The 18,922-nt window shown below is 44.6% G+C and overlaps 1 protein-coding gene across 16 annotated transcripts in view; it reads left to right on the top strand.

The window, feature by feature from the left end:
• The window catches only part of Fam114a2 (family with sequence similarity 114, member A2), a 34,867-nt gene that overhangs the window by 9,135 nt on the left and 6,810 nt on the right, over nt 1-18,922 (top strand). For all 16 annotated transcript variants that reach the window (NM_001402000.1, NM_001402011.1, NM_001402010.1 and 13 more), the window contains 7 exon segments: nt 436-524; nt 2,282-2,416; nt 2,884-3,042; nt 4,387-4,510; nt 9,525-9,604; nt 16,557-16,679; nt 17,609-17,748. In NM_001402000.1, coding sequence (NP_001388929.1) covers nt 436-524; nt 2,282-2,416; nt 2,884-3,042; nt 4,387-4,510; nt 9,525-9,604; nt 16,557-16,679; nt 17,609-17,748 — 850 coding nt within the window.

The following is an 18,922-nucleotide window of genomic DNA, read 5'->3' as shown; positions in this document are numbered from 1 at the left end:
ATCAGTCTTTAGTTTGTTTGAGACAAACTTTTTTATTATTGAAATGAAGTGAATGAAAAAGAAAACTGTCTACCTTATCTTTTATTGTAACATAACAAATGATTTAAAATAAATACAGAAAGGCCTGAGGCCTTGTGTGGAGAAAAAGTGTCTAATTTTTTTTTTTAAGATTTTATTTTATGTATATGAATACATGGTCACACAGACGAGGACTCAGATACACCAGAAGAGGGCACAAAGATCCCATTACAGATGGTTGTGAGCCACCATGTGGTTGCTGGGAATTGAACTGAGAAACTCTGGAAGAGCAGTCAGTGCTCTTAACCACTGAGCCATCTCTCCAGCCCCAGTGTCTGACTTTTTAAAAACCACATATTTGTTGTTAAAGCAATGAATGATCCTTTCTTTCATGTTTATATACCTTCTCTGTTTTAGGAGAAACAAGTGCCAGTGAGAATGGAAGCTTACTAGTGTCTGGGCCATTCGGGATGCTCTCGACCATCTCAACAGCTGTGCAGAGCACGGTAAGAAAAGGTGTAGGGGCCTGTGCTGTCATGATGGGCTGTGTCCTTGAGCCAGACAAGTGGATTGTGAACCGTAGAGTGACAGATTATCTTAGGGACTAGCAAGTCTTAGCTTTGTGTCCTTAGGAAGTGTTTCTGCTTTACAAAGTTATTTCTTGGGGCTGGAGAGATGACTCAGCAGTTAAGAGCACTAACTGCTCTTCCAAAGGTCCTGAGTTCCAATTCCCAGCAACTACATAGTGGCTCACAACCATCTGTCATGGGATCTGATTCCCTCTTCTTGTGTGCTTGAGAACAGAGCACTCACATATGCAAAATAAATCTTTAAAAAGTTATTTCTCTTATATCTTCATCTTTTAAGCAGAAGGGACATGTGATCTTTTTAAATGAACACTTGCTAAATTTTAGATGATGAGAATGTTTGAAAAACGATAGGGCTCTTAAGGTCTTTCCTATATGAGGGAAGGTGGCTAGTATTTTTAGTTTGTTTTTTTTTACTTTAAACTTTTTTGGTTTGAGACAGGATCTTTAACTTTTTGAAATAGGGCATGCAATATAGAATGTGATGCCATATATTTAGTTGAATTTTCATAGCATTCTAATTTTCAACCACGGTAAGAAACCTGTGGGTCCATTGCTTTCCCATCTTGAGGCTTGTGTTCTTTCCCCAGCTTAGCTAGCAGCCACCACTGGGACTTGTTCTGTCCTGAGTGAGTTTGGACCTGCTCTTCAGCTTTGTATAAATGGAGCCGTAGATGTCCATCCAGTTTTCACATATCGTGTCTTGATGCGTCCATGTTGCAGCTTTGCTGTATTCTTAGCGTGACTTGGTCACCTTAACCCCACAGTTAGTAAATACCAATTCTGTTTCCAGTATAATCTCTTACAGAGTGTTGCATTGCACACTCTCGACATGTCGTCTAGTCCATCTCTATGCATTTCCTGGGTATGTGTTGGCCCAGGGAGCTGCACTGGTAGGAGGTGTGGCCTTATTGGAGGAGGTGTGGCCTTGTTGGAGGAGGTGTGGCCTTGTTGCAGGAGGTGTGTCATTGTAGGCTTTGAGACCTTTTTCTTATCCACATGGGAGACAGTCTTCTCCTTGCTGCCTTCTGATTGAGATGTAGAACTCTCAGCTCCTTCTCTAGCGCCCTGCCTTTCTGGATGCTGCCATGCTTCCTGCTTTGATGATAATGGAAGGAATCTCAGAACCTATAAGCCAGCCCCAATTAAATGTTGTCCTTTATAAGAGTTGCCTTGGTCATGGTGTCTGCTTACAGCAATGGGAACTCTAAGACTCTGGGTAAGGCAGCTGCAGCAGGTACAGACTCTTAGGTTCCCTGAACGGTTCTTTTTGTGTGCATTTGGGTGAGCAGCATGTACTTGCTTTAGCTGCTCTTTAGGCTGCTTAGTGCTTGGTATTGTTGGGTGCTGCTTCTTCTTCTTCCTCCTGGTGCTGGGATTGAGTTTAAGGCCTCACACATGCCAGACAAATGCACTGCCACTAAACTGGTAATACATCCCCAGCTGCCTTTTACCTTTATTTTGAGGAGGGTTCTTACCGTTTGCCCAAACAGGCCTGGAGTTTACTGGATATGCTTTTGCTGTACCTGGATGATTTCCTCCCTCAGCTTCCTGAGTAGTTGGGACTGCAGGCCTGTATCAGCAGCCCCATACTCTATAGCCATTCCTAAACCGTCAATTAGTTGTAATGGAATTTTGCAGAAATTTGTTTTAATGGAATTTTTTGGCTTTCTTAGGGCAAGAGCGTTATCAGTGGAGGTTTGGATGCCTTGGAATTCATTGGGAAGAAGACAATGGATGTCATAGCAGAAGGGGATCCTGGATTTAAAAGAACCAAGGGCCTGATGATCCGGAATTCTACACTGTCACAGGTTCTGTTTCCTTCACCTGTGCACTCCCTGTTTGTGTTTTGATTTGATTTTTGCTGATGTTAACTTGGAAACCTTGTTAGTGTTATTTTCTTTGGGATCCTTTGGGGTTGTGGGATGGGTAGCGAGCTCCAGTGCATAGAGGAGTTCTAGCTGTTCCTGCGTTTCCCTTTTGAGCAGCCTTCTGTCAGCAGAGAAATGCTAAGCCCTGCCAGAGCTGTTAGATTAGTGTTTAAACCCCCCGCAGAACAGCACCTGGGGTCTTGGATGTTATTTACACTGTCTAGCATCAGATGCTGTGGGATAACTTATTCCCGCTGTCCCAAGCTTCTTGGATTTTGCCTGTGATGCCAGGATTGACGGGGCTGTGCTCTGAATGGAGCCTGAGCAGCTGTGCTCCCTTTTGCTCTGTTAACGCACTCTTGAGCTCTCATTACTTGGTGCAGTACAACGCTTCAATCTCTTTTTAGGTTTTACGAGAGGCAAAGGATAAAGAAGAGCAGTGGCCTTCCAATGAAGTAACCATGGAAACAGACAAGAAAACTCATTATGGGCTACTCTTTGATGAGTTTCAAGGCCTTTCACATCTAGAAGCTCTGGAGATGCTTTCCCGAGAAAGTGAAATAAAGGTACTCCAACCCCAAACCCCTCCTGAAGCAGTCTTTGTACGAAAGGGATGCTGCAACTGCTCCTCTGTTGTGCACTTGGAAGGTGAGGTGGTTTTGGTGGAGGCTTGAGAGTTTGGAAGTGCCCTACACAGCAAGCACAAACCAGCCTGTGAGCTAAGTGATGGGAGGGATCAAGAGTGGTTGTCCTAATTACACAGGAAGGGCGGGTTTAAATAAGAACTTTTAACACCCTTGTCATTTTCCATTGTCTGTCTGTCTGTCTGTCTGCCTGCCTGCCTGCCTTTATTTATTTATTTTATTTATTTTCTGTGGTCTTTTTGGCTTTAGCTGCCAAAACCCTTACTGACAAGTTGCCAGTTTGCATAGAGTTAGCTGTTGGGTTTTAGTTGGCTCGGGGCTTTTTGTTGTTGTTTGTTTGTTTTTTTCGTGTTAAGATTTGTTTTATGTTGAGACAGGACCTCACTGTGTAGCCCTAACTGGCCTGGAACTTGCTGTGTAGACTAGGCTGGCTTCAGATTTGCTGAGACCTGCTGTCTGCCTCCTGAGTGGTGGGGTTAAGGGTAAACATTATCCAAACCTGGTTAAGGATTTTTATTTTTTGGTATTTGTGTGTGTATGCCCTATGCTGCAGGTATCCATAGAGGCCAGGAGAGGATACCAGAGGTTTTAGGTGGTACTGAGCAGCTTGGTGTGGGTGCCAAGATCTGAACTCAGGTCCTCTGGAAGAGGAGCAAGCACTCTTAGCTTCTGAGCCATCCCTGCAGCCCAGTTCAAGACCATTTCATTTCCTTTTATTTCTAAGCTGCTGTTAAGCACTAATAGTTTTCAGATATCTGTTATACTAGAAAGTCCAGATTCTCTAAACCTTTCTGTAGAAATTAGATTCTTGAATTAATTTTTTAAATATTTTATTCTTATTTTATGTGCTTTGTTGTTTTGCTTGCATGTATTTTTGGGTGAGGGTATCAGATCCTTTGGGACCGGAGTTACAGACAGTTGTGAACTGCCCTGTGGGTGCTAGGAATTGAACCCAGGTCCTCTGGAAGAGCAGCTGGTGCTCTTAACCTCTGAGCCATCTCTCCAGCTCTGAAGTTAAAAATTTTTAAGGAATGGAGTTAGCCATGGTGGTACAAGCCTATAATCCCAGTTCTCAGGAGGCTGAGAAAGGAGAGTTGAGAGTTCAAGACTAGTCTGGGCTATATAGTGTGATGCTGCTTCCCCTTCCCTATCCAGAAATACTTGTGTTGACTGGTTAGTTTATAATTCATATTTTATTTGACCTGTGGACTCTTCTGTATTTGAGCTTTTTTTCCTACAAATTTTAATTGTCTCATATCCATTTAGGTGAAATCTATCCTTAGTTCTCTGAGTGGAGAAGAACTACAGACAACTAGACTTGAGCTAGAGCAGCTCAAAGAAGCCTTTTCCCTAGCAGAGTTCTGTGAGGAAGAGGAGGAGGAGAGACAAGGTAATGCAGGGTTCTGCAGCCAGTGGGTGACCCCCCACGCACTCTGTCACAGGCTCGCCATGCTTTCCTCACACCCTTGCCTGCAGGGCCCTGCCACTTTCCTAAGTAACCTGCAGGTGTCTCAGCGTATTGTTTCCGTAGGAGAGCCACTGTGTTCGCTTCTGTCCTGTTTGTCTGGTGCTCACTGTCAGCCTTTAGTTAGACGCTTCATCTGTGCCTTTCCCGCTTCTGTAACCCCTGGTCCCATCTTGAAGCATGAAAGGTTGTTATCCAGAAGGTGGTGATCCTTTGTCTTTTTCCTGTTCACAATGTACGTGTCTGTATATTTTTAGAAAGTGTAAATGTTGAAACCATCCTGTTCTGCAAAATTGTCAGGAAATATGGTTTATGGGTATCGTGTATTGTAATATGGGTGCATTCAGGTCATTGCAACTATCCTTTAAGAAATAACCATCTTGGTTTTTTCTATAGTACTAAAAATTATTCAGTGGGGCTAGTTAGATGGCTCAGTGGGTGGAATGCTTGCCATGTGTAGGGACTGAGTTCGAGTCTCCAGAACTCAGGTGAAAGCTGAGCATGGGTTGTGAAGAGACACCATGACAAAGGCAACTCTTATAAAAGAAAGTGTTTAATGGGGCTGGCTTACAGCTGTAGAGGATTAGACTGTTGTCATCATGGTGGGAAGCATGGCAGCATCCAGGCAGACACGGTGCTGAAGGAGCCGAGGATTCTATGTCTTGATCCACAGGCAGCAGAAGGAGACTGTGTGTCACACTGGCCATAGCTTGCACATATGAGACCGTAAAGCCTGCCTCCAGTGACACACTTCCTGCAACAAGGACACACCTCCTAACAGTGCCTCCCTATGGGCCATGCATTCAAACACATGAGTCTCGGGGGTGGGGGCATTCATATTTAAACCACCACAGTGTGCACAGTGTGGTAGAGGGCTTCTGTGATCCCTGCACCCTCACAGGAGATGGGAAGTGGAGACTGGAGAATTCCCAGAAGCTTGCAGACCAATTAGCCTAGTCTACTACAGTGGGCAACAAGGACACTGAGACAAAGGCAAGGACTCTCACCCAGGTCATCCTCTGACTTCTACACATGTGTGTCCCTGGTCTCCTCTTTCTTCCTCTCTTCCTCTCCCCTTCCCTCCTCCTCTCCTTCTTCCTCTTTGGCTGGGATGCTTGTGCCCACACACGTGCACACACACAAGATTATTAAAGGGTAATTATTATTATCTGAAAAGTCATTAAAATGCATCTTGCCTTTGCAATAATGCATCCCTGCATGGTTGGATGTTGTCCACCTTTAAGCTTGTCCTGTCTTAACAGGCTAAGTATAAAAACTGCATAAGAGAATCTTTCATTAAGCTAGCTATTAGACATGTCACAAAGATATAAAACAATGACATTGTTTTCAATGATTTTTCTTTTTATGGGAGATATATTTTTTCCTTAAAGTTATGTTTTATTGGGGTTGGCAGTGTAGTTCAGTGGGTAGAGTGCTTGCTTGCACGTGTGAACCTCTGGGTTCAGTTCCCACAATCATATACACTTGGGAGGTGGAGGCAAGATCTTCTGGTCATTAGCCCTGTTTCAAAAAAAGCTTGTTTTATTAAGAAGTGGTGGGGTTGTTACCACTTTGTGTGTGTGTGTGTGTGTGTGTGTGTGTGTGTGTGTGTGTGTGTATGTGTGTTGGGTGGTTCATGCCCATGTGCATGCCCTTGCTGAGGCCAGAGGATGGTGATGGGTGCCTTCCTCTACTGTTTTCCATCTCATGGGTTTTAGACATGATCTCCAGACTCCCGTAGGCTGGCTGGCCAGTGAGCTTCCAGTGTCCTTCTGGCCTTGCGTCCAGCATTGGTATTACAGACACGAGCTGTTGTGTCTGGCTCTTTATGTGAGTGCTGCAGTTCTGAACACAAGTTATCATCCTTGCACAGCAAGCGCTTTACCGGAGAAGCCACCTTTCCAGCCTGGGTTTATTATTATCTGTTTTTCTTTTCTTTTTTTTTTTTTTTTTTTTTTTTTCCCCCGGAGCTGGGGACCGAACCCAGGGCCTTGCGCTTCCTAGGCAAGCGCTCTACCGCTGAGCTAAATCCCCAACCCCTTTCTTTTCTTTTTAAAATTGAAAATAGATTCTTTTCTTATACACTATATCCTGATTACAGTGCATTTATTATTGTTAATGAATAATACTTTAGACATTTAATTTTAAACATGTTTAACTTGCATTTAAAATAAAAGCTTCTGGGAGGCCACAGAGTTTTATGGTCTGAGAATTTCTAGGTGAATTATGCCAACCGGCAATGCTTTAAAAGCCCTCTGTGATTGCTTTTCAGAGCTGTGTGTTCTTGTTTCCTTCTGCGGGGTTATCTTTTACTTCTGTTGAGTGTGGGAAGCTTACCTGAGACAGCGCTCAGTCTCACTTGATTTCTTCATTTCCAATCTGCTGTGAGTGGAAAGCCAAATAACTTAATTTACGAGAGGAAAGCAAAGGTCCCCTGGGACAGGGTCTGAGGGCTTCTTCTGTGAGGAAGAGCAGATCTGACTGAGCATTGGTAAGACAAGGTGCTTTCTATGAGAGAAGAGCAGAGGCCAAGCTGACTTCATCTGTAATGCCTCACTAGTGACAGTTTGTGTGAAGGCTCAGCTTGTGTTCAGAAATGGTCGTGAATATACTCTTTAAAAACTGTCTGGAGATCCGGAGACACGAGTTTAGTGCCCCGCCTGATACGGTTTAAAGTTAGACTTGGGTTCCGCGGAGTCTTTCACAAAGCTGTGCGACTTCTAGAAGAGGCTCGTCACAGAGCCTTTGTTTCATCTTGGTAGAAGATGGTTTACTTCCTCTGGTGGTGGTATGAGGAGAAGGTTAAATATACTTATATTAGGCGTGTAGTGTGTGCCTAACAAGTGCTCCCTGTCACTGTCACTCTTAGAAATATAAACAAACAGCTGAAAACCTGCATCTGAAAAGCCTCGGCAGGAAACCAGTACAACAGCCTTGGTTTTGTGAGAGGCAGGTTCTTCCACTGTTCTCAGCAGGCCAAGGTAGAGCGACGGTTCCTGCTTGTTTGCCAGCCTAGTTTAGGTCATTTGTACATGGTGAGGTTAATGTCTTCAATTTAGTCAACAGCTGGGCTTTGCACAGTAATTAGAAACTGGTATGTATGTATGCATGCGTGTATGTATGTATGTATGCATGTATGCATGTATGTATGTATCTATGTATTTATTTTACTGTTCTGATGGCTTCAAGTTTTCTGAACAGACAGAACAGTCTGTGATATTCCTTCTTACCTTTGCAAGGACGAAGACTTTGAAAACATGGTGACGGCTTCAGCACAGTCCTCCTGACTGCCCAGCCCCAGCTCTCCTCTGTGACTCTTTTGCCTGCTCTGTCTCTGATTTGGTGGAAAATGCTTCAGTGACTTGGTAGTTAATTGTATGTCACTGATGCTGTTAAGACAGAAACTCGGGAATAGCAGGAGGAGAGAGTGCAGAGCTCAGCTCCGGATGTCTTCACTCCCATGAGCCCCTGCATTTTCTTTTTTTTTTTTTTTTTTTTTTCGGAGCTGGGGACCGAACCCAGGGCCTTGCGCTTGCTAGGCAAGCGCTCTACCACTGAGCTAAATCCCCAACCCCAACCCCTGCATTTTCTAGACTTCATTTCCGAGCCCTCTACCCACAGCCCCTCCCCTTAAATAGTAGCATTGTTTCCTTTCCACCCGTGCATCTCGACAGGCACTCACCACTGAGCTTCATGCTCAGCAGCTACTTCTGTTCTAATGCAGCAACTGTTTGTGTAGTCAGTTCTGTATGGCAGAACGTGGCAGATTTGCCAAATATGTTTCTCATCATTATGTTTGATAGTAATAGAGTTTTGGTCACTCAGACATAATATATTTGAATGCTTATAAATTTAATTTATACACTACCATAATGTTCTATTACTAACAACCTAAAATGTGAGTCAGGGTAGAATTGCTAGGTGCGGTAAACATAGATTCCTGTTCTTTCCTCTGTGCCATTGGTTAGTTTGTGAATTCCTTGGCAGAGCCCTCCCTTACACCCGGTCACACCTAGTTGGGGAAACCAAATGACTGTGGAGGTCAGGTTTTGTGTCCTTTCACGGTAGGTTGTGACTGGGAGTTGTTTACTGGAATTATGCGAGTGAAGACTGTATCAGTGAGAACAGCTTTTCCTGACTCCCCAAAATTTGGGATTTTCCCAAATCCCCACACTGGCGTTCAGTAAATCACTTTTTTTCTCTGCCTTAACTATCAAGAGAGAGCAAAAGTACAGTTGAAGGAAAAGAGACAAGATGGCTCCCTAGAATTCTTGGGGCTGTTTCTGGGGAAGTAGTAGGCATAGAAGGGAACTGATTTGACCTTGTGTAATATGGACTTATGATTAAGAAATACTCTTATAGATGTTCACGCTTAAAGATTTTTGTGGTTTAAGATTTATCTTTTGTACCACTCAGCCAGGGCCAGTGGCAGGATTTAGATGAGAAAGAGGAAGGCATTGTCATTTGTTTTGATGTCTGGTTTGCTGTGATCATGGCCCCTATTTGCTTGCATGTTTTGTGTGTAATAAACACCAGGACCAGAAGCAACTCGGGGAGGAAAGGGTGATCTTGCTTACACTTTTAGGTACCAGTTCGGTGCTGAGGGAACTAGGATGAGAACTCAAACAGGGCAGAAACCTAGAGGTAGCAGCTGATGCAGAGGCCATGGAGGAATGCTGCCTACAGGCTTGCTCCTCATGGCTTGCTCAGCCAGATTTCTTATAGAACCCAGGACCACCAGCCCAGGGCTTGGTTGGTACTGCCCACAATTGGCTGGGCCCTTCTCCATCAATCACTAATTGCTTGCAGTCTGATCTTATGGAAACATTTTCTCAGTTGAGGTCAGATGACTCAGCTTGGAACAAGTTGACTTAAACCTAGGCAGCACACCATTCTTGACAGTGTTTCTTGAATGTTTTATGTGGCTCTTGGTTCTCAGGGGATGAAGATTTTACCAAGGAGATAACAGAACTGATTGCTCAGCTTCATGTCTCTTCCCGACCAGAGAAACTTGCCAGGGTAAGTTACTCCATTTTGGGGATTTTCATTATTTTGTTTGTAATATTTTAATGGATAGTCAGGTATGGTGGCACCACTTAGGAGCTTGAGGCAGGGGCACTGCAAGTTCAAAGCCAAGTTGGGCTATATAGCAAGAGCTTGTCTCAACCTCCCTGCAACACATATGTAAAACAAGCATAAGATTATACTTTTCTGGCCAATGGGATCACCAGCATGGAGGAAGGATTCCACACATTTCCCCGCTTCCCATTCTCTAGGTCAGTGTGCAGAGCCTATGCCTGTCTTCCCAGTATGTGTCCCATCCTGACCTGTTTTTTGGAATACTTTGTTTGAATGCTTCATTGAGGCTGTTGAGTTGATCACTTAAAATCGGCACTTATGGGATCAGAGGTGCAATGAGTAAGGTCTCTGATCAAAGACGATGAGGACAGGGCTGGGGTTAGACATTGCTGTGACCAGACAGTGACTGACGGTGACTCTGCTAGTGACCATTTAGAATTCAGGAATGAGAGCGTCCCATGGCTGAGCCATGGTGGCGACGCTAAGATAGCATGTGTTTGGGATAAAGTCTTGCAGAGCTCAGAAGAGGGCCATCGTGTATGTTCCTCTGTCTGCTCAAGAGGTACTGTTTGTTGTCCTGTGCTGCTCCTCCCTCTGTATCCTTTTCTGACTGAACAGTTCCGGCAGCCATTAGCAGCAGCCATGCATTGTCTGGCCGTGAGAGCTGCTGGCTGTGTGGAGTCAGCACAGCCATCTTTCCTCCCTTTCAAGCAGGTAAGGAGTGAGAGACACTGGCCTGGGCAGATGGTGCATTCCCTAGTGAAGCCTTGTAGGCTGTGCTCAGCATCTACCTCAAGGACTCAACCTTCTGACAACTTTAAATCCCTGTGACTGAAATTCCTGACACCAGCTGCTCAAGGGAGGAAAGTCATACTTTAGCTTATATTTTCAGAGGATTTTAGTCTACCATAGTGGGGAAGGCATGGCAGTTTAGCCCTGACTGGAAAGTTCGAGGAGTGTGAGGTTGTGACTGTTCCCATAGCAGTAGAGGATAGCCTGGGCCATACCCTTCAGAGTCTTGTCCCAGGGACCTTGTAGGCCCTACCTCTGAAAGGTTTCACAGGCTGCCATCATAGTGCCACCAGCTGGCGACTGTGTTCCACATATCAGTCCTGTTTCATATTCAGAGCACGACATTGCTTATAGCATTTTGGAAACAACATCAAACTGAGAAAAACGTAAAAACTGTACAAGCAGCCCCCGATGCTAGTGCTGGCACGCTACTTCTACTGTTCAACCACACGCACAGCACCTCTGCTTTCTCTGTATTCACATCAACCTCACTGTTTGAGAATAAGTAGGAAGATATGACTATCCCTTTGCATAAATCATAGTGCAGTTGTCACTTCAGCATGTCTAACATTAATAGTTTCAGAGGCTCAGTTCATTATTGTCATGGCAGGGAGCACAGTGGCACACACTTAGTGCTGGAGCAGTAGCTGAGAGCTACATCCTGATCAGCTTCCAGCAGGCAGAGAGAGAGGCCTGGCACATTTGCACAGGCTTTTGAAACCTCAAAACCTCCTAACTTTCTAATCCAAACAGTACCCGTCTCTGAGGGTAAGCATTCAGATGGATGAGCCCGTGGGAGCTGTGTTATTCAGACACCCCCCTCACCTGCAGCCAGATTGAACTAGTTTTACTTGTCTGGTTTGGAGTCCTTTAATATGTGGTAGTTCCTCAGCCTTGTCTTTAATGATGTGTATCTTTTTGAAACACACAACTCTCTCCCCTCATTCTAAAAGTAGAGCCTTCCCTGTCTGCTACCTGTACCAGGGGTTTGTCTAAGCTTTTCTCTCTTTTATTAGGCATACATTCCTAGGGCCAAAATCCTTTGTCTGGTTCTGACTGGTGATGTGTTGTATGATTCTCTGTGCAGTTAACGATTTATTTCCCCTTGTTGCTATGAAGAGACTGGTAAAGATTCTAGACAGTCTTCTTACCCCTATTCCTCATATTTTTCTTCCTTTTTTTTTTTTTTTTTTTTTTTTTTTGTATGTCTGGTGCTGGGGACTTAAATTTAGTGTCTGTTATGATTCTTTTGAGACATGCAGCCTAGGTTGGCCTTGAACTCACCGTGTAGCTGAGGAAGACTTTGAACTCCTGATCTTCCCAGTGCTGGGAAAGGGGCATGCTACTGTCCCTGGTTTGTGCAGGGCTAAGGATGGAGCCCAGGGCCTCCTGCATACCAGGCACTCCTCCTACAAACTCAGCTCTATTTCCAGCCCTTCTGCTCTTGACTCACATACACTGGTCCTTAGGGTGAAAATGCCTTCTACCTTGCTTATATGCTTATATTCTATATTCTGGTCTTGATAAATCTCAGTTTGCTTAATACACTGTGAATATCCTGTGTCTGCACCTTGGTATAAGTCACTGTTTGTTTTTGTGTGTGTTACATGTGCATGTGCTATGTGCCTGTGCCCGTGGAGCCATAGGTTGAAGTCAGTTGTCTTCCTCAGTCTTTCTCCGTTTATTTTTTGAGATAAGGTCTTTCACTGGACCTGAGGCTTACTGATCTGGCTAGCCTAGCTGGATACCAAGCTCCAGGGAGATCCTCTAGTCTCTGACTCACTAATGCTGGGATTATAGGCATGAATCACTGTGGCTGGCTTTTGGCCAATTTAATCATCTCTCTATCCCCTTCTGTTTGCTTTTTCTCTTTCTTTTTTCTCTTTTTGGAAACAGAGAGGTTGATATTTAAATGGTGTGAAGGTTTTCTTTTTCAGTATTAGATTAGATTGTTCTTGCAGGTTCTTTGGGAGAAGAACTATTCTGAAGAGGACAGAACCCTGAAACAAATGAATGCCAGGTTTTCTCCAGCTCATGTTGTAGCCTTGGTTACAGGATTACTCAGGACACTTAAAGGCTCAAGTCCAGGGCCATATCTGCAGTCTAGTGCCATATCCAGTGCCGTATCTGCAGTCCAGTGCCATATCTGCAGTCTAGGTGGAATGCCCAGGGTAATGTGTGGTCTCTGTTGCCTGGCTCAACTTTTTTTTTGAAAGTTTAATTAATTTAATTATTAAATTAATTTAATTAATTTTTTTGTTTGGTTTTGTTTTTCGAGAAGGATTTCTCTGTATAGCCCTGGCTGTCTTTGAACTCACTCTGTAGACTGAACTGGCCTGGAACTCACAGCCTCAGGTGCTGGGATTTAAGGTGTGTGTCACTGCTGTCCAGCTCAGCGCATTCCTTATGTTTGTATAAAATTCATTAAGTGGGTGCCTTTATTCAAGGACAGTTATTTTCTGTCACCATGATAAATACCAAGACCAAAAGAAAACCTTTATTTCTTCTTATAACTCTCATGTTACATTTCATCACTAAGGGAAGACATGGTAGGACCCTGGAGGCTGGAATCTATTTCAGACATCCTGGAGGCGCATCATTAATTGGCTTATTCCTCCTGCCCCCCTCATCCTGCTTTAGTATATATACAGCCTGGAACCACTGGCCTACGGGTGGTACCAACTGCAGTGAACTGGGCTCTCCCACCTCAGTCATTAATCACGACAGTTCGTTTGACTACTTCAAGCCAGTCTTTGGAAGCATTTTCTCAATGAAGAGTCCCTCTTCCCAGATATATGTAGGTTTGTATCTAGTTGACAGAAACCAGTTAGCACAGGTAATGGAGTTCTTCCTCTACAAATGCTAAAAATACAAGTGGAGTTGTATGAAAAGAGGGGATGCAATAGTCAAAGAAACTAGAACAGTGAGCAGTAGTGTTGCTTCTGGAGTGGCTCTGAGAGGAGCCTGTACCTCCAGGCTCTGCTATTTTTCTGTGGCTTTGTTCTTAGCATACTTATGTACATGGCTTTAAGAGAGCGCTAGTGGCTTTGGGTTGATGGTTTACCTTTCTTAGCAAGTTTACTAAGACTCTGAGAGTTCATTGGCCTTATTGTATCACATTCTTGTCCACAAACCAATCACTGTTGGAATGGTGGGATTAATGTTACTTGGTAGCTAGCGGAATCATTTGCTAATCATTGGTGCCTATATATTTATAGGCAAGACTCATCCAGACTATATAAACCCAGAAGACTCTAGAACCCAAACCAGTATGCTACACAAAGAAGGGAGATAAAGCAGTTGTGAAACGCACATGCCAGGGACTAGGTGTACAAGCCAGATGGGCATCTGCTGCTGTCCTTCAGCATGCACTCTACTTAGGAGACTAACAGATGATTTCTCTGTCTTCTGGTAAGCACTCAGGTTAAGTGGTATTCTGGGATTGTGGAAATTCAGAGAAAGGTTGTTCAGGTGCCTTGTCTTTGGAAATTATGTGGGATGATGTTTTAGGTGAAGGGCTGGGGAAAAAAGGTACAGTTAGAGGTTGACTTACTGGAGCACAGCATGGGAAATGAGATTGGAAAGCAGTTAGATCATGTGAAGGAACATGACCTAGGTGATGGGGCACCCATGACCAAAAGGGATTACTAATTACTGTTCTCTGGCTGGGATAAAACACCATGACTACTGAAAGAAAGCATTTAAATTGGGACTTGCTTACTTACAGTTTTAGAGTTAATCTATGACCATCATGATGGGGACCATGGTGGCAGGAAGGCAGGCTTTTGAAAGCCCACCTCAGTGACACACCACTTCCAGCAAGGTTATATTTCCTAGTCTTTCCGAAACAGGTCCACTAACTACTAAGCATCAAATACATGAGTCTGTGGGATCCATTCTCATTCAAGCCACCACAGGGGAATGATCAGCTTTGCATGGTAGGCAGATCACTGACAGTATTATGACAGTGAAAATAAATTTAAGACAAGCCACTTTAGAAGTAATAGAGTAGTCATGGCATCGCTCTGAGTGCACATGATGGTAATAGAAGGGGAGGGTTGGGGCAGTGAAAATCAGACTGATGGAAAAATCCAAGATGGCTGTCATAGTTTTGCTTGAGTCACTAGTATAGAACAGTACCTCCAAAGTTTGGCTAATAAAAGGATGGATTAGAGATAGAAAGATAAAAGTATTTCATTTCCTTTACATGCAGTATGTGTTGCAGAATATCAGATGTGTGTCTAGCAGGCGTTTGGGGTGCTTCATTTTTCCAGAGAAAGAAGTTAAGATTGGAAATAGTGATCTAGGCAAAGGTAGCAGTAGGGTGAGTGGGGTCAGAGGATATAGGTAGGCCGGCAAGATCAGGATTACACTGCACTTTATAATCACTGAAGAGCAGTAACTAAAAAGATGGGTGAAGAACCAGAAGATTGTATTTGAATCAAAACAAACTAGAGAAACCAGAGAAAGGTTCATTATCAGGAGAAAGGAAATTTGTGGCATTTGTGTGGAGTGACAATCTTTATGTAGGAAGTCAGTGAATTAGTACATGTGACAGTGTGGGTGTGTCTGACATTGGCTGCACTTTTAACATGCAGGCACAAATGAAAATGAATATAGAGCCTACTTTTTTTTTTTTTTTTTATTAACTTGAGTATTTCTTATATACATTTCGAGTGTTATTCCCTTTCCCGGTTTCCGGGCAAACATCCCCCTCCCCCCTCCCCTTCCTTATGTGTGTTCCCCTCCCCACCCTCCCCCCATTGCCGCCCTCCCCCCAACAGTCTAGTTCACTGGGGGTTCAGTCTTAGCAGGACCCAGGGCTTCCCCTTCCACTGGTGCTCTTACTAGGATATTCATTGCTACCTATGAGGTCAGTGTCCAGGGTCAGTCCATGTATAGTCTTTAGGTAGTGGCTCAGTCCCTGGAAGCTCTGATTGCTTGGCATTGTTGTTCATCTGGGGTCTCAAGCCCCTTCAGTTCTTTCAGTCCTTTCTCTGATTCCTTCAACGGGGGTCCTATTCTCAGTTCAGTGGTTTGCTGCTGGCATTCGCCTCTGTATTTGCTGTATTCTGGCTGTGTCTCTCAGGATCGATCTACATCCGGCTCCTGTTGGTCTGCACTTCTTTGCTTCATCCATCTTGTCTAATTGGGTGGCTGTATATGTATGGGCCACATGTGGGGCAGGTAGAGCCTACTTTTTATGAATTTTACCATAGTGGTTAATTCACTTTGGCTCCCAGGAGGTTGTGTGCGCTGTATCCACCCTAGAGCTCTGGGTACTCGAATGAAAGACACACTCACATGCCAGCTAATTTGGATATGCCTTGACTAGCTCAGTGGTTGGGCATTTCTAAACCTCCCTGAGGCTAGCACACACTCCCCTCCGGTATTCCTGAGTTAACATCTTTTAAAATCTCTATTTCATCTCTGCTACCCAAGACACAGTTGGGGGAATGACCCTTAAGACCACTTTCCTGGATTCTTACATGTTGGCAGGTCCTTAAATTTGCTCTTTTTGCTCCCCAGTCATGATGATTTTTCTTCCTCAGTCTCTTGCCCTACAGTCTAAAAGTCCCACCTCTGTCCCTCTGCCTAGCCATTGACTATACATCACTTTTTTATTATCAATCAAAGCCAGCTGCGGGCAGGGACCCTCAGCATCTGGAAGCTCTGGCTTTTGGGAGCTGAATTAAGACAAAGCATTAGAACTAATCCCCAAAATTTTACAAACCAGGTTGTTGATGGTGAGCTAAAGTCTTTTGTGGTGAGCATTATTAAAGAAGGGGCCTGGAGGATCTATGTGCTGGGGGCAGTGCTCTGCAGCTTGACCTACCTGTGAAATGTCTGATCTGTGCTCCAGATGCTTGCACTTTCCCTAGAGCAAACTTCAGTTTCAGAGAACCCACAGGGTGGAGTGGGAGTAGGGGGTGGTTTGCAGGGAGCCATTGGACAGGGTTCAGTGTAAGGGTTTGCATCTTACGAGATAAGGACTGAAAGGTTGCATGGTCTGTTTTTGTGAAGAGCTTGTCCTCCAGGGTGCTGATGCATTTCTGGTAAGAACTGCTTTTTAATTGTTTAATTGTTTAATCCTTATTAGGCAAGAAATACAGCCTACGAATGGATCAGGACGTCTCTAGCTAAGCCAGTAGCAGAGAAAGAAGAAGGGGAAAAACAGTTGGAGGCAGAAAATACTGAGGAAGCCCAGAAACATTCAATAGAGGTAACCAAAGCAACTAAACTCTCTTAAAGAAAGATGAAGTTGTGGGGGCTGGCAGATGGCTCAGTGTTTGCTGCCCAAGCATTAGGACCTGAACTTGGGTCCCAGCATCCACATAAAAGGCTGAATGTGGTCTCACATGGTTGTAACCCCAGTGCAGAAGCTGTGGGGTGTGAAGGCAAGATTTCCCCAGATTTCACTGGCCAGATAGTCTAGCCATAACAGTAGGCTCCAAGTTTAGTGAGAGACTCTGTTGCAAAAGATAAAGTGGGGGCTGATAAAGGAAGACATTGGACATGGGCCTCTGGACTCCCCACTCACATACACGGGTGAGTGCACCTCCCCACACACAGGTGAGTGTGCCCCCTCACACACCCAGGTGAGTGCATCCCCACCCCACACTCATGCACACTGGTGAGTGAGTGCACCCTCCTATACTCACACAGGTGAGTATATCCCCTCCCCCCCGCCCCGTGACACACTACAATAGAGGTGACCTTGCAGTTGAGCTGAGGAGCCTTTTATTTTGTTGCTGGTATCAGTGATTTCAACATTATGATGTAGGTTGGTATGATTTCAGTTCCAGAATGCAGAAGAGGAATAAATAAAAATAATGAAGTGAAGGGGAGAGGAGGGAAGGAGGGAAGTTGACTGTAATTCTGAATAAGCTACCAGACACTTATCTTAGTCCTTTGGCTGGACTTAGTTACACGGTCACAGGCAGCCATGCAGAAGCCTCGGTTGCTGTAGTGATGAGGCCAGCTGTAGAAGGTGCCGTGCTGTGGAAGAAGAGCAGGCCTATTAGACAGTGGCCTTTCCTCGTTTCTACTTGGGAAGCATCCTATTGTCTCTTTAGTATAAGAAGCAAGGGGCCGTCGTTTTCACTTATAGTGATAAGCAACAATAGCGATAATGCTTTGTTTGGCTCTTAGGACATCCATGCATTTGCAATCCGGAGCTTAGCAGAGTTGACTGCCTGCTCAATTGAATTGTTCCACAAAACAGCAGCGTTGGTTCTGCATGGCCAGAAGCAGGAGGTGACAGCCTTAGAAAGGAGCCAGACTCTCTCCCAGTAAGTACAATGCATCCTGCACATCTCAAAGGAACCTGCGGAGAGGGTTTCTTACTCCTTCAGCTTTTAGAATGTTGCTTTTTAACAGGTACTGGTCCCATTGCACACGGGCACACGTTAAAGGCTTGCTTATTTAGGGTATTGTTACCAAGCAGGGGCATGTGTACATGTAAACCCACCTGTTTCATTAACTGATTGTTAGTCTCTGTAGGAGTGGAACTTAGCATGAGTAACAACAGAAAGTGGGCCTAAGTTCTTCAGCTCTTAAGTAAGTTATTAGTCACCAGTGCTCATTTTTATAGCAACATAAAAGGTAAATGATTAGTACAACTTTACAAATGGAGGAGGTGTAGACCCAGGGCAGTTAAAGGAGGCTACCCAAGCCCCACACATATTTTGTCACTTTTGCTGATTTTGAACAAATATATTTCAAAGTAGTAAAATGTGAGTAATGGCAGTAGAAAGGGTAAGCCTAAGTCTAGTAGTTTATAGTTTATAAATCTAAATAGACATCCGTGTGTGTGTGTGTGTGTGTGTGTGTGTGTGAGAGAGAGAGAGAGGGGGGGGGAGGAGAGAGAGAGAGAGAGAGAGAGAGAGAGAGAGAGAGAGAGACACTCAGATAGACAGACATGGGGGTGGGGTAGGGCGAGGGGAGCATCTTGCTATGTAGCCTAAGCCAGCCTCAAGTTTGAGGCCAACCTGGTCTACACAAGGAGTTCCAGGACAGCCAGAGCTATACAGATAGACCCTGTCTCAATAAACAGACAAAGCCAGCCGGCCAGCCAGCCGGTAGTACCAGTGACTGTCTATGGACGTATGGGGAGTAAGGAAGTTAACACATGGTAGGGAGACCATGCCAGTGTTTGAGCCTCAGGGAATTATCACACAAGGTGTGGGAGACTTGATGTAGGTGACAGATGAGCAAGGACAGGGACCTGTTTTCACAACTCAGGATGGAGGGATTTGGGCAAGAAGGAAAGGAGCTAGAAAGGGGAGAGGCCCTTCAGGGACTAGAACCTGAGAGAGAAGGTGGTTGGCTTAGAAGTCATGATGAGGGAAGAAAGCATGGCTTCCACTGCAGAGTCAGGGAGCTCATTCATCCAAGAAGCATCCCTTGTAGGAAAAGGCACGTAAGGTCGTCTGTAGCAGGAAGGAATGGACTCTTATCACCAAG

This window comes from Rattus norvegicus, chromosome 10, assembly GCF_021556685.1.
Source record: "Rattus norvegicus strain SHRSP/BbbUtx chromosome 10, alternate assembly SHRSP_T2T, whole genome shotgun sequence".
Taxonomy (NCBI): Eukaryota; Metazoa; Chordata; class Mammalia; order Rodentia; family Muridae; genus Rattus; species Rattus norvegicus.
Note: the sequence above shows the minus strand (reverse complement) of the source record. Positions and strands in the feature narration are given on the sequence as shown.